Raw genomic sequence first — 15769 nt, forward strand, 5'->3', positions numbered from 1 at the left:
TGGGTAGGTCAGACCAATGTGGCTGAAACACAGAGATTTCAGAAATCTCTGCAAAGTGTCAAATCTTGAGAAGATGCTTAAGGAAGACTAGAAATACTCCTCAAATTAACCTGGTAATGAATTATGAAGAGGAAAACTGTGTTCTAAGTCTCTCACCCAGTGCTGGAAGGAAACTCAAGGGTCAGTGGCAACCTTGGTGTCATAAGGACACCCAGAAATTGAGCTCAGTCCTTCTCTGAACGCTAGATTTACCTTCTCTGTCACTGCAGAAGGCTGCTCAGGGACTTTGGTGCTTCCCTACTTCAGTAGCTTCTTCTAACACCCAGTCTGTTATTTCACAGCCAATTTCCACCCTTTGTATTTGTGACAGTTTTGTCCTTGGGCTTTGGGAGCTTTTCTCCTTTCCTGACATTTACTCTGCTATTACAGAGAAGACCACAACTTTCTCTATTAGTTGCTTCTATAAATTCAAATTTCACCTGGGCTGAACAGAAATCTGTTCTCTGGTGTTGCCCACGGGGCCCGCAATGTGCCAGCCCCTAAGGGCTTCCAGCATCCCTAATGCAGAACACAACTGCCACCTACCGGCTGCCTTTCAAGAAGCTGGAGCAGGCGGGAAGCGGGTAGTTAATAAAGAAATTACCACCTATCTCCACTGAAGCCCATTCCTTCATGATTCAGAGATAACAAGTTTTGATGTTTTGATGAAGTTAACTCATCCTGGGGCTGTGTTATCTACAGGCTATATAAGCATCCTTACCTGAGACACTTTGGTTCCTTGTTCCAAAGGCTTTTTTGTTTGTTTGTTTTAGGTCATGCAGCTGAAAGGATATATTTTTATATTGAAATGATGAGGGTTTTTGTTGTTTTTTGTTGTTGCTTTTTCCTGGAAAAATATTTGCAGCAGTGGGGACACTTTTGTAACTGATCTCCTGAGAAATGAAAGGGGAGATTCAGCTTTCATAACATTAGTTGTCAAAAGTTAGCCTAGAGAATGCAAATGGATTCATTTTTCATAGAATTATAGATTCATTTGAGTTGGAAAGAACTTTTAAAGATCATGGAATCATAGAATCACAGAATGGACTGGGTGAAAAGGACCACAATGATCATCTGTGTTCAACCCCCTGCTACGTGCAGGGTCACCAACCAGCAGACCAGGCTGCCCAGAGCCACATCCAGCCTGGCCTTGAATGCCTCCAGGTTTGGGGCATCCACAACCTCCTTAGGCAGTGTGTCACCACCCTCTGAGTGAAGAACAGCTGGTGCAACTTCCCTGCGATGAACAAGGACATCTACAGCTCAGTCATACTGCTCAGAGCCTGGTAGTCATTACTGTAGTCATTAAGAGAGATGAACCCGTTGGTTACCCTAAGATGGATCTCTGTTGACTTTCATGCTCTAGACAGTACTTTTTAGACAATTGAAATTGGAGGACGGCATCTTTACTCTCAGACTTGAGCTGGGATATGTCCAAACCTCCTAACCTCAGAACTGATCTGAGTGAGAAGGCTAAGGCCTTGAGTCCTTTGTTGAGAAGCTCGAGAAAAATAACTCCTGGAAAGGCAGAAATGAAAGCATATGACATCACAAAGAGTTTTGATGCCAAAGGCCCAGGACAACTTTGCTTATCTGTGTGCAACAGAGAGCATGGGATGCACAAAAGGCATTTTCAAAATGACTAGGCTGTGGCTTAGAGGAAGTATGTCTGGACTTCATGAACCATTTCCTTGTGTACAGACAGGGTTTAAACCGCAGCATGGAGAAATTTGGTTAGACAAAGATGTAGTGAGGAGCAGACTGCAGAGGAAGGTGCTAGCAGCTCTGCTGTGGATTTTTAAAAAGCAGTTAAGTAGGTATCTGTCAGGAACAGTGTGGATCCAGCAGGCCTTGGTTTGAGGCAATGATCTCCAGGTCCCTTCACATCTTTAGTTTCTCAGAACTTGTGCAGAGCACTAAATGTATATGGATGCATACTGGCTCTGGGGGTGTTTTTGCAAATATGAGCTTGACTTGGAACTCTAAATCTTAACTGAGGGGCATCCGAAATATGATTTAAAGCTTGAATCCATCTAGTGCATGAGCAAGGCTGTGTCTGAACTAAATTGTATAGTATGGGACTTTTGTTCCAGCTTTGCTCCAGGCTCCATTCCTCAAGCATCTTTGGCTTGTACATCACCTTCCATCCAGCTTTTGAAAAACATGATTTTTCTGACCTCCACACTCCATCCAAACTGCCAAAGCCTCTCGGCTGGGTCTCACTGTCCCATAAAACTTCATGTGCTTCTCCTCCAGACATACACTGGTTCAATACTGGTGGCAGTAAACCCCTACCAGCTTCTACCCATCTATTCACCGGAGCAGATACGGCTGTACACCAACAAAAAGATTGGGGAAATGCCACCACACATCTTTGCGATCGCTGACAACTGTTACTTCAACATGCAGCGCAACAACAAGGATCAGTGTTGTATCATAAGGTGAGTTGGTAAATTTCCAAATGGAACAGACACTGGAAAAGGCAGCTGGTTGGTGAGGAACAGATAATCAAGCGTAATCAGGAGTTAGAAAGAGCCATTAGATACTCTATCCACATAATGTTAGTGTAGAGTTGGTTTCCGTTGTGCGTTTCTAAAGTCAAAAATGCCATCTTGCAAGTAGCATCCTGCTTCTTGCTTTGGTTATTTTCTCCTCTTCCTTCAGTGAGACACAGGTTGGATATTAGGAAAAACTTATTCTCTGAAGGAGTGGTTGGGCACTGGGACAGGCTGCCCAGGGGAGCAGTGGACTCATCGTGCCTGGGGGTTTCCAAGAAACATGTATATGTGGTACTCAGCTACGTGGTTTAGTGGGCAATGCTGTTGGTAGGCAGATGGCTGGGCTAGGTGAGCTTTAGAGGTTTTTTTCAACATAAATGATTCTATGATTCTATGGGACCTGTGGCTGTCACCAAATGGCAGTATTTCAGATTCTGCTTTCTAGTGCATTTGTGCACTTCAAGATGTGTTATAAATCTGCCCCGGTGCCACTGGCTCAAGGTGTGATGATCCTACCTGGAGAAGCACTGTCTGAAAGTGCTTTCTGGTGTTCTTGGCTACAACTGTACAATATTTACTGGAGAAACCCACACTTAAAAGCAAAATTTTGGCCATGTGAATTGGAATGTAAATCTGTATCCTGGCTGGAAGCTGTCCCATATTGTGTCCTAACATTTGGATATAACCAGTCTTTGGGGTATTGGAAACTCATCCTTAGTGGACTCGTCCTACTTGTGCTAACAGAACAGGACTAGAGACATCAGTCCCTCTGGAGATAGAAAGAAGGAAGTTAGCAGAATGCAGAAGGACTTTCACTGATCTCATATTCTGTTGTCATTGCAGTGGTGAATCTGGGGCAGGGAAAACAGAAAGCACAAAACTGATTCTTCAGTTCCTGGCAGCAATCAGTGGTCAGCACTCTTGGATTGAGCAGCAGGTCCTGGAGGCAAATCCTATCTTGGAAGGTGAGGTCTCAAATGGTAGAGGTATTTTTCTGATGGCTAAAAAAATCAGACTTGAGAAATAGAAAATGTGGTCAAATGTAACCATTTGTTGAATTAAAAAGTGTTTTTGAAGTGAGAATAAATTTGAAAGAAAAAACAAAAACTCGGAAGCAGCAATATAAGTGTTTGTTGAACTGTATATTCAGATCCTTTCTGTCTGAATTTATTTTTCTCAACAAAATTACCCTCTACCCGATTATCTGTGTAGTCTGGGATTTCAAAAACTGATGAGTAAAACTGATGATGCCAGAGAATCTGTGGTAGCTTCATCCCTGGTGGTGCTCAAGACCAGGTTGGGTGGTCCTGGCCAGCCTGAGCTGGGGGTGGCAACTCCCAGTCTTTGGCAGGAAGGTTGGATCTTGATGGTCTTTAAGGTCCCTTCCAACTCAAACCATTCTATGATTCTATGTAGTATATAAAATTCTTTAGAAAATGTGCACCACCTCTTCCAATGTTACAGTTATAACTGCGTGCAGAGCTTTGGTACAACAAAAAGGTGCCATTCCGTTGATTTTTTTATTTGCTTTATTAAAATGTAATTGCCAAATCTCATTCTTATTGTTTGCTGGCTCAGCAGAACGGGAGGTTATATTGCTCAGGGCATCACAGACTACAAGCATGGGCTGGCAGGACTCAATGGTCCTGCTGGAACAGGCTGCCTAGACAGGCTGCGGATTCCCCATCCCTGGAGGTGTTCAAGATCAGGTTGGATGGAGCCCTGGGCAACCAGACTTGGAGGTTGGTGGCCTTGCCTGTGGCAGGGGGATTGGAATCGATGATCCTTAAGGTCCCTTCCAACCCAAGCCATTCTATGATTCCATTATTCTATGATTCGATAAATAGAAAAGCCCTCCATTTTCTTCCAGTGTCAGAGAATGGAGGCAGAAGACAGAAAAAGAAGTGAAGAATGAGATAACAATAATCAACTTGTTGGCTATCTGAGATGCATAAGCAAGCATCTGTTAGGGTGAAAAACAGCCGCACATTTTTAACTGGATGTCTGAACATTAAATAGTTGATCTGAACCTCCAGGCATAGTGCTACATGGAACTTCTCAGCACAAAGAGAAGTATTTTCTTCCTCTCCTCATTAAAGAATAATGAGATTTTAATCTACCTGCTAGTCCCAGTGAGCAGTGTTTGCTTGGTAGGTAGCCCCATAGGAATCAATGGAAATGTGAATATCCTGACAGCTTTCCATGAATAATGCGAGCAGTGCAAACAAGCAAGTCACCAGCTGAGCCTTCCTTCTCTGCTCTTCTCTGGAGAATCCTTCAGTCTAGTATGAGGATGCAACAAGATTGCTGAGGGATGCATGCCATGCACATGTGGCATTTGAACATACATTTCACCAGGAAAACAGACGTTTTGTATTTCAAATGCATCTCCAGCACCTGGCAGCAATTCCAGAGCAAACAAACACCAGGGCATGCTTCCTATGCCCGCACAAAGCATAGAACTGCACTTTGTCATGCCCGGACCTTTCTCTGCACGTGGTCTGCATGTGGTTTCCCTGTCTGCTTTCAGGGCAGAGTCTCCCTCTGGAGGTTGGCTTGGTTCCTCCGTATTTCCTGAAAGGATGGTCTCTTTCCATCTATTACCAAATCAATCACCAACATCCCTGTCATTTTCCACACTATCACCTTGCATACTGTGGTATCCTCCTGTGTGCCTTGCTCTACCCTCCTGTATTTTAGCAGCTGCTGACCAGACCCTGTTGTTGTCTTCCATTTTCCTGCATAAGGTCACTCTGTTTCCATTCCTCCTTCTTGACCATAGAATCATAGAATCATAAAATGGGCTGGGTTGAAAAGGACCACAATGGTCATCGAGTTTCAACCCCCCTTCTATGTGTAGGGTCACCAACCATTAGATCAGACTGCCCAGAGACATTGATATTCCTCTCCTTTTTCTGAATAATTATGTGTGGAATATCCTGTCCCCCCGCACTGAAACTGAACCAGGCAAACTTCAAGAAAAAACTTTGGGCTGCTTTCTAGCCTCTTTTGTTTGTTTTTCTTAGACAGGCTAAGCAGTGGGCTCAGGAAAATCTCATGAGGTTCAACAAAACCAAATGCAAGCTCAGTTACTGGGTCATGGCAACCATCACTGAGGGCTGAGGGACAAAAGGGTGGAGCACACAGCCCTGCCGAGAAGGACTTGGGAGTACTGGTGGATGGCAGATGGACACTAGCCAGAAATGTGCTGGGGAGGTTTAGATTGGATATAAGGAAAAAGTTTATTACAGTAAGGGTGGTGAGGCACTGAAATATGTTGCCCCAAGGTGTGGTGGATGTTCTGTCCCTGGAGACACCCAAGGTCAGGCTGGATGGGGCTCTGAGCAGTTGGTGGAGCTGTAGGTGTCTCTGTGCACTGTAGGAGAGTCAGACTAAATGACCTCTAAGGTTTCCTTCCAATTAAAACAGCTCTATGATTCTATAACTCTGATGCCAGTTTCACAATCCTTCCCATGTCAGGTCCTCTCTGACCCATTGCAATTCTTCCCTGCAGCTTTTGGGAATGCAAAGACGATCCGTAATGACAACTCCAGCCGATTTGGGAAGTACATTGACATCCACTTCAACAAAAGGGGAGCCATTGAGGGGGCCAAGATTGAGCAGTACCTGCTGGAGAAGTCCCGGGTCTGCAGACAGGTAAGGTGACATATCTGCAAAGCACGAGAGTGGGTCCATTGATATTTGCAGTGACATTATCAGACGAGCTGATGGCTGCTCTTCTTCTGCAGGCCCAGGATGAGAGGAATTACCACGTATTCTACTGCATGCTGAGAGGAATGACAATGGAGCAGAAGAAGAAGCTGGGTCTCGGGAAAGCCACGGACTACAACTATCTTGCAATGGTGAGGGTGCAGAAAAGTGAAGGTTTGGAAGGATGAGATGGTGTGAACTTCTTAGCAAGGGAGAGAGAAGTGGAAGCTCTTCCTTCAGGAGGCTGTTTTGCTGGTTATAACCTTCTTTAGTCTTAGTCACCAAATAATGAGAATTATTTGTCCCAACACTTCAATCTTAGGACGAACCCTTAACCTGTTTGTATTAGGCAGGTTACATCCATTATTTCTGTTGGATGATTGGGGTGTTTTTTCCCCAGGCCACCTGTTTAGACACAGCTAGGGTGCTAGATACAAACCAATGCTCTTGGAGAAACGATGGAAGGGGATGAATGTGTGTCTGGCAGCCACCACACACACAAACAGCAATTTATTCTCACCTCAAGGAGCTTTTTCTCTGATTGATTCTCTTTAGTGCTTAAAGGGAGCCTACAAGAAAGCTGGAGAGAGACTTTATCAGAGATTGTAGTGATAGGACAAGGTGTAATGAGCATGAATTAAGAGTGCAGACATACATTAGATATAAGGAGGAAATTTTTCATTCATAGGGTAGTGAGGCACAGGCTGCCTGGAGGAGCTGTGGGTACCCTATCCATGGCAGTAACCAAGGTTGGCTGGAGCTTTTGTCACCTATTGTCTATGGAAGGTGAACCTGCCCATGGAATGGGTTGGGACTGGATGGGCTTTGAGGTTGCTTCCAACTCAAACCATTCAATGATTCTATGACACAGGGTGGCTAGGGACAGTAGGGTAGTGCATTTCACAGGGCTGAGAACCAAATCATAGCCTACACCAAAGGCCAGAACCAGACCAAGAGGTTCATCTCACTTATTTATTCCTTAGGCAAAACATCTGCCTTACTAGAGCTTATGGTTTGCTGGGTTTTTTTGCTTTTTCAGCAAAGCCCTGTTAGCTTAAAGTTGCACCAACCTGTGCCACATTCACTCATTTTTACCCCATGAAACATCCTTGCCTCCCCAGGGTAACTGCACAACCTGCGATGGCAGAGATGACAGCAAGGAGTACGCCAACATCCGCTCTGCCATGAAGGTCCTTATGTTCACCGACACAGAAAACTGGGAGATCTCCAAGCTGCTGGCTGCCATCCTGCACATGGGGAACCTGAAGTATGAAGGTAAGAGGACAAAATGCAAGGGCGTGTTCCAGTATGCTTTTCCTCCTTATTCTGCACAGTGAAATGGAGCCAAGGTAATGGACCATATCTAGACCACCTGCCATGATGCTGTTTTAAGGACTCAGCTGTTTATTGTGATTTGTAAGGACACTTGATATTATTGTGGTGTGTAAGGACAAGAAAGGAGGAATAAATCCACCTGCCCACTCTGCAAGGCTGCCAGACTTCGGTGCACACAGTGGAGACAGGCAGTCCTGTTCAGCCATCTGCGATAGGACCCCAATACATATGATCTCCACCTTGATGTGTCTGTTCCAGCAACATGGGGCTGGCAGCCCTTTATTTGAGGCTGTGACATTCATCTCTTCTTGATTAGGGTATTTGGATATGGCCATACATCTTTCAGCAAATCCAGGTTTGGCAAGGGGAGACCAAGGGTGTGGTCAAGAAGTGCCTAGGTGGTTCGATATGCCTTTGTAAAAGTACCAAGCTGCCCTGATGTCAGAAATGGCATGTTAATGTGGAAAACAGAAGCCACACTTACATCCTAGAAATTCTGTCATCCCATAAGCCACTGAATACAAGTCCTTTGCTACCAGCAGCAGGACTCCAGTGGCTGCCTTTTCTCTCCCAACTAATGGTTAGATTTTACCTGGCCGCCAAATTGAGGCATTGAGGAGAGACCCTTTCCCTCTCCCATTATCTTCTGCAGAGCTGCATCCCTTGCTGACTGCTTTCCTTGTGCCTCTCTTCCCCCAGCTCGGACCTATGACAACCTGGATGCTTGTGAGGTTGTGCAGTCGGCATCACTGATCACTGCAGCATCATTGCTGGAGGTCAGTGTCTCTGTAGTGGTGAGTGGTATTGTCCTTTTTTGGTTTGTTCCTGCGTTCCCAGTGTTGTGGGAGGGCTTGGAAGGCTTCATCTGAGCTAGGATGTCTTTGCCCCTCCAGCTCTCGGAGGCTGTGTAAGCCGTACTTTGCACTGGCAGTACGGAGGATGTCTCCATCTGAGCTCCCCTTCACATGAGTGGAGAGGAACAGACATTTTAGTGGCACATAGTCCTAAGAAAGACACCCCAGACAGTCCCTGAAATAGTCTGTTTCTCTTATTGATGAAAGACCATCATGGGCAGTCAAGAAAGATACACATACCTGTCTGTGTGTGTCTGGTGAGGTGAGGTAATCCTCACCCAACCACCCACAGAGGGAATGGAGTGCTCCTCTGTGCTTCCCCAGCACAAATCAAGGCTCCCTCCCAGAGACACCATTCATTACTATGGCCCCAGAGTGTTACTCACAGCCATCTTCAGGCAGTTTTCATGGACTTTATGAACTGGATGTTTCTCTTGCATGATCTCAAGACTACAAAAAGCTGACAACAAGATGCAAAGCTACATTGATGCTGGCAGGCTTTGCAGGCTTTCCTTTTTCATCTCCATTCCCCACACCTTGTTAGCATCTCTCACTATGTCACAAAGAACACTTTCCATAGTAAAACATTATATTAATTAGTCTTTCTGAAAGTGCCTGTGACATCATTTGAGATCTGTGAAATGATGCTTACCTCCAGTTATGAGGATCTGCACAGTTCTTTTCCAGCCATTTATACTCAAGCTATGGTAAGGAACCCTTGAGCTATGAAGTCAGCAGCTGTGTTTGGTGGTACCTTTGCCAGGTTGAGCCTCAGGATGTGATGAACTGCCTCACCAGCCGAACTATAATCACCAGAGGTGAGACTGTCTCAACTCCTCTCAGCATGGAACAAGCGCTGGATGTGAGGGATGCTTTTGTAAAGGTAAATCTTGGGGTTACTCCTTCCTGTTCCTGATGATACGATCAAGCAATCTGTCAGTTTTGAGACCAGAGCATCCACTGCATGGGAACAGTGAGCTTCAGGAATAGATCCTCAGCTACTCAGAGCAACATCTGCAACACCTGCAGCACCCACACCTGAATGCCAGGATTTTGGCATGTTTAGATCAGTGAAGCTGTGCTAGCAAATAAAACATGTTGACAGGGACAGAGCTGTTCAGCTGTCACCAAAGCATCAGAGAGCATCACCCGAGGCTCTTAGGTGATGGAGGTTAATAGGTTGTGTATGCATCACTGTTTGCAGTCCCATTTAATGTTACAAAACATGTATAAATAGCTCACTACAAATTGTGCTCTGATCTTTGTTGGCCTCATTAGGCATGATATCCTAGGCTTGCCTAATAATGTAGCGTGGCTCTGCTGACCCACAGAAAAGGAAACCAGGGGAAGCATGAGCTGGGTTTAAAGTAAGCACATAAGAAAGCATCAAAATTTGAGATTTTGCTTTAGATTTTCTTTGGTCTAGGCTTTCAAGTCCAATGTCCTTGATCTACACAGTGGCTCTTGCAGCTTTAAAACATGTCAAGAATCAAGCATAGTCTTCCTTGGGAGCGATCCAGTTGCTGGTTGTGCTGTAGGGATGTCTGTGCCATCAAGGGAGGAGTGATGCCACAGACTATCAGAGTGAACTTCTAACTTGCCTCTGTAAGCTCTGCATTTGGGATATTGCAGGGAATTTATGGGCGGCTCTTTGTGTGGATCGTGGAGAAGATCAACGCTGCCATTTACAGACCTCCTTCGCAGGAACTCAAAAGTGTTAGAAGATCCATCGGCCTCCTTGACATCTTTGGCTTTGAAAACTTCACTGTGAACAGGTATGGAGTCTGCAGTTGGAGATCCAGGTCTTAACCCTCATTCACCAACCCAAACTTAATGTCTTGCAGTTCTTTCATCTCCCCCGGGATGAGCAAGACTTTGTTGGTCCAGGCCAATTTCTGCATGAGAGATTATCAGAATTAATCATTTTTTATGTTGCAGAAGACAAGATACTTCCATTATTTGTTTAATTATTGTCCAAAATGTATCCACGGGAGATGACCTCCAACTCATTTATTTAGGCTACATACATACAACAGTGGTGACACTGCTTTGGGGGAGAAAAACTGTTTAACTGGACCAATGTGGTAATTTTTAGCCAACAGCAACCTTAGTAAGTGATTGACAAGACCTGAAGGTATTGCTTCAAGCATAGGAGAGTGACGGAGAAATAAAGACCATGGTGGATCTCAACTGACCTTTCCTTCAATTTCTGTCCACAGTTTTGAGCAGCTGTGCATCAACTTTGCAAATGAGAACTTGCAGCAGTTCTTTGTGCGACACGTTTTCAAACTGGAGCAGGAGGAGTACAACCTGGAGAACATCAACTGGCAGCACATCGAGTTCACCGATAACCAGGATGCCTTGGACATGATTGCCATCAAACCCATGAACATCATCTCTCTCATTGATGAGGAGAGCAAGTTCCCCAAGGTGTGTTTTGGGCTCAGCCTTCCTTCCAGTGACTCTACTGGTTTCACGTCTTTATATTTTCACAACGGCACCCCATGAGAGGTCTAATCAGCCCTAAATCACACACCAGGGAAAATATAACACGCATTTACTACTCAGTTATATACTCATATCTTTTATTATTCCATGAGTATCACAACCATGCCTAAGACAAATTAACATTTCTGGATGGAATAATACACCTGTAAAGGCTCTAGGACAGCTTTTGACTGAAAGTTTAAGAAAAAAAATATTGTTAAATATACTCACTACTGACTAGTTTGAATACAGCACAGAACACCATATTTTTGTTGTTGTTTTCTGCATTTGAGATACCCCTTCCAATCCATCTCTTGTCAAAACAAATGCACATTGTCCCCTGAGGAAAAAAAAAAAGCACTATTGATTGGAAAATTACTGTCATGGGACAAACCTTGGTTAAATGGATGACCTTTTCCTATGTGCACAGGGTACAGATGCCACGATGTTACACAAGCTGAACTCCCAGCACAAGTTGAATACCAACTACATTCCTCCAAAGAATAACTATGAAACCCAGTTTGGCATTAATCATTTTGCTGGAATAGTTTACTACGAAACAAAAGGTATGGGATGGCCCTTGGCGCACTGTAGGTGTTAGGGAATGCTCAGGGGAAGGTGGGATGTTGCTGCAATGAAGCAGAGTTGGATGGCAGTCAGTACTAGTGTCAGTGTTCTCCTTTTCTGGTGGCCATGGTCTTTCAGCAGTGCCTGTAATCTGCAGAGCTTTGAACTCTATGTCCCTAGGAGAAAACTGCAGTGCTTTTCATCACTACTGTTCTCGATCTGGTCTCAAGATGTGTCTCTGTCTTCCTCCTCTCTGCCTGCTCCACCATTTTTGCTTAGTCTTTCCTAATGAAATCCACTCAGGTCCATCCCAAGCCATGTCTCTGTCAGGATATTTAGTTGTCCTGGTCTCTGGAATAATGTTGTGTACCTGCATTGAATTTTTCACACACGAGCTCTGCAAACTCTCTGTCTTTGCACAGCACAGCGTGTCCTTAACCCTTAAGCAATTCCATACAAATGAAGGGCACATTTTCATTACAGTTTCTTGCTTTTGTGCACCTCTCATTACCTCCAAAGAGAAGCCACTATCCCAGCAACCCAGAGACTGTGTACAGGCCACCTATTGGCCATGTCACCCTATGTCATTGACCTATGTGTTGTCCCATTATCCTCTAGGCTTCTTGGAAAAAAACAGGGACACGCTGCATGGAGACATCATTCAGCTGGTGCATTCATCAAAAAACAAATTCATCAAACAGATTTTCCAAGCAGATGTGGCGATGGTAAGGCATGCAGCAGGTGGGAGAAGATCTTTATTTACAGGGAGAGTTTTCTTTGAAAGGGTGGAGGAATTGCAAAGGGACTAACTGCTTGGGTGCTCCTTGGGGTGTTTCAAACCTCTTAGTAAGAGCCAAAAACCACGATGTATGAATGTGGTACAACCACATTCACACTCCCAGATCACACAGTTCAGTTCTTAAAAGACTGTTTCATGCTGCAATTGCTCTTCTATTAATTGTATAGGGATGAGAACAATGAGGTTTTTGATTGTAGAAATCTGAGAAAGAGCCAGCCCTTACTGTTGAATAGTCCAAATCTTCATATAATAGAGTGACAGATGGAAACTAAATAACTGCTCTGAATGAGTTGAATATCAAGGATGCTGGGTGAAGACTTTCCAAGGTAACCACATTTTTCAGGTGTTGATGTCCTATTTCCAAACATCAGTCAATGCCACTGATGGTACAAGGGACTTAGGGACCTTCAGGAGTGCCAAACAGATTTAAGTGCTGAATATGATGGACTCCAAAGGAAAATTAATGTTTAGATTCCAAATAAATTTCTTAAATTAGGCTACAGGTTCTTTTGCAAGGCTTATTCAAAACACAGCTACTCAGCTTTGCTCCTTTTGCAGTGAATAATTGATATCACTTTGACTTTATTAGGAATGAGATAAGGTTTATCAGCCCCACTCAGGCTACCAATTGGTGTGACACTGCCCTCAGAAGTGGATGCTCCTGCTGAACTAGATGCTAACTCCCTTAGCATCAGTGATGCTACCCTCTTTGCTTTTTATTGCTTATTCCTCAATGCTTTTTGTTTTCAGGGCAAGATATGCAGCTCACCTTGAAAATGATTTCTTGCTTGTTTGGGCAGAACAGAATGACGTTTGCTCTGGGGAATTGATAAGAGGGAGCTCTCAGGTTTATGCAATTGTGCAGACTTAGTCATGGGGACACCTACCGAGCTTGCTGTATGGCAAGCCAAACTGAGATGCCTGCTAGGGTATTGTCTAAGATTTGAGAACTGAGACATTTTAAACCATCAGAGCACGTTGTCTTTAAACACTATGAGAATCTGTCCTGAATGGTGGTCCCTCTGCCATGATGTTTAATTACCTCTGCTTTTCTTCTCTGAATGAGGGATTTGTAGTCTGATATGGAATTGGGAAGGGAGTAAAAGTTCTGTCATAGGTTGTCTAATCATGCACCATATTAGCATGAACTGAGAGAGTATGAATCCCCTAAACACCATGCAAACAAAATCTGCAAAGAAAAGAAGGATGATGGAAGAAGGAGATGAGATGACTTTGTCATTGTCTCTCACAAAAATTCAACCATCTTTGCAGCCCCTTTCTTCAAAGGCATCTCCTAAAAGAAGGCATAAGTAGGTAAGCACAGGTTGTAGGAGTGCATGCAGCAATGAGTTGGGAGAAGACTCCGCTTGGAGGTCTGCAATTGTTTCTTGAGCATCAGGAGGACTTTCTTCCTGAGGAAGTCTGGCCAGGTCAATCAAATCTAAGAATATTTCCACCGAAGAAAAGACCAGTGGCCACTCTGGTGAGAGCTAAATTAGGCTTTTGTCCTCAAGAACTTCTCAGTGAGCTCATAGGATTTGGTGAAAAGCAAATCCGTATCTAGTTTGTGGCATTCCAGCCTTCAAATGTGTTCCTTATGTGCCAGAATATTGAAGGAGGTCAAGAGTTTCGAAAGCAAACTAAAGCATATGTTTGAATTTGTAGTAACTGATCCCTAAGTGACCTAATCTTTGTGCACACCAAATCCTGTGTGGGGGAAACCAGTTATTGCTGATGACACAGGGCTGAGCTTTGTTTGTGGGTGACCATTGTGGAGGAGGTCTGTCTGCTTGCATTGACTGTATTGAAACATTGCTTGAAACATTCACTGTCAAGTGAAATGACAGATTCAGTGGGAATTACACACGGTTCCTCTGAGGAATCGACATGGCCCATAGCCACCATGGTCTGATGGTTCTGCATGCTCCACTTGCAGATAGAGCAAGAAAGGTGGAAATCAAAGATGGAGTATTGATGAAAGGAAAAAGAAAGAGCAGATCTGGGTGCTTTTCCTTCAGTGAAAAGTTCATTTCTGTAGAATCTGGGGAAGAAGAGAGCAGTATCTTTAGGATTCTTGTGAATTATTTTTTTTTATTTTTGATGGCATCTTGCAACTGGTCAGAGGGGGGCAGGGATTTCCAAGGCAGAGGACTGGGGAAGGCTGAAGCTGAATGGTAACAAGTGAGTTATTTCTAAGAGGCAAGAGCTGGACAGCAGTGGTTCCCTCAGGTTCAAGGATGTGAACATTAAGAGAAAAGGGGAAAGCCAGGATCTACAAGAATCTAAGAATTAGCACAGTTTGCTGATGGGATGTTTCAACGCCTCCAAGACTAACAATGTCGGGCTCCCAGTTTGGTTATTCCTTCTTTTCACTGTTTGCTCTTCTCTGTCTCTGTTCTTTTTGTTGTTTGTTTGTTTGTTTGTTTTACCTGTGCTTCATGTAGTTTCTCTGTGGCTATGCATCCAGCACTTTTGGCCAGTCGCCCACACCCACGCCAAAGGTAAACTGAATACATGAGTTTCTCTGCTGTATGTTCACCTCTCCTTGGCAAAGATTGTGCTTCTCTCTTGTTGGTCTGTTGCTCTCCCTGTGTTCTCTATAGAGGATCCATTTCAAGTGTTGATGTGACAAAGAGCATTTTTAGGGCTTGCTGACTATTTACAGAAGTATGAATCGTTTATTTGTAAAATTTAACTCAGAAGAGATTTATCACAATGGGAGTTTGGTTTGGATAAAATCAGAACCAGCCTGAGACAAAGTTTTGGATTTGGATTTTTGTTTGTTTGTTTGTTTGTTGCTGGGTTTTTTTTTCCTTTTTTTTTTTTTTTTTCCCCTGATATTTGAATCATTTTATAGAACTTCAGATTGACCACCTGTGGGATTTGGTTGTTTATCATGTTGCCAACATTGGCTTCAGTGGTTCATTACACCTCAGTGCAACAGGAAATCTGGCTCTGTTTTGCACACAGGGGGGCAAGAGGCTGATGGTTCATGCACAAACAGAGACTCTTGGATTTCATTACAGGATTGCTTGGAATTGCTGTCATTTTTAGGATCATTTCATGCCTTGTGAGAGTTCAAATTCAACTCTTCAAAGGTGCAGTTAATATTGAACTTATCCATGCTCATCAAAACAGGCTCTCGGCACCTGTTTTAGGTCTTTCCTGTTGTACCTCACCTCCTGACTGGTTCTGATGGCTTCCCAAACCTTTTGTGCTAGATGTTTGACCATAGAGTATTGTGTGCTAATGGTTTTGTGACATCAGCTCTGTGACTCTGCCTACATTTCTTTGACAGCCCCCTAATAGCCAAGGGATTATGTTAGAGATGGACCTGGCTTTCAAAATTCAGATCCTTGCATGGGCTGAATTTCAACCCTTCTTACCTCCACGTTGTTTCAGAATGTTTGTATTTGGAATTCCAATGAGGATGACCCAACCCAAAATGAACCAAAGCCATTAATTCCAAAGCTGGACTC

At 44.0% G+C, this 15769-nt stretch overlaps 1 protein-coding gene across 1 annotated transcript in view; it reads left to right on the forward strand.

Moving 5' to 3' along the window:
* Positions 1-15769, forward strand: part of MYO7A (myosin VIIA) — a 79991-nt gene that overhangs the window by 25921 nt on the left and 38301 nt on the right. The window contains exons 4-14 of the mRNA XM_042862570.1: positions 2296-2480; positions 3381-3502; positions 6052-6194; positions 6287-6400; positions 7370-7523; positions 8283-8365; positions 9207-9320; positions 10070-10212; positions 10657-10867; positions 11355-11490; positions 12110-12216. Of these exons, the coding sequence (XP_042718504.1) occupies positions 2296-2480; positions 3381-3502; positions 6052-6194; positions 6287-6400; positions 7370-7523; positions 8283-8365; positions 9207-9320; positions 10070-10212; positions 10657-10867; positions 11355-11490; positions 12110-12216 (1512 nt within the window). The remainder of the gene's footprint in view (positions 1-2295; positions 2481-3380; positions 3503-6051; positions 6195-6286; positions 6401-7369; positions 7524-8282; positions 8366-9206; positions 9321-10069; positions 10213-10656; positions 10868-11354; positions 11491-12109; positions 12217-15769) is intronic.

The sequence above is a fragment of the Lagopus leucura genome, unplaced genomic scaffold, assembly GCF_019238085.1.
Source record: "Lagopus leucura isolate 7727_CA_CO unplaced genomic scaffold, USGS_WTPT01 Super-Scaffold_702, whole genome shotgun sequence".
In the NCBI taxonomy this organism is placed as follows: domain Eukaryota; kingdom Metazoa; phylum Chordata; class Aves; order Galliformes; family Phasianidae; genus Lagopus; species Lagopus leucura.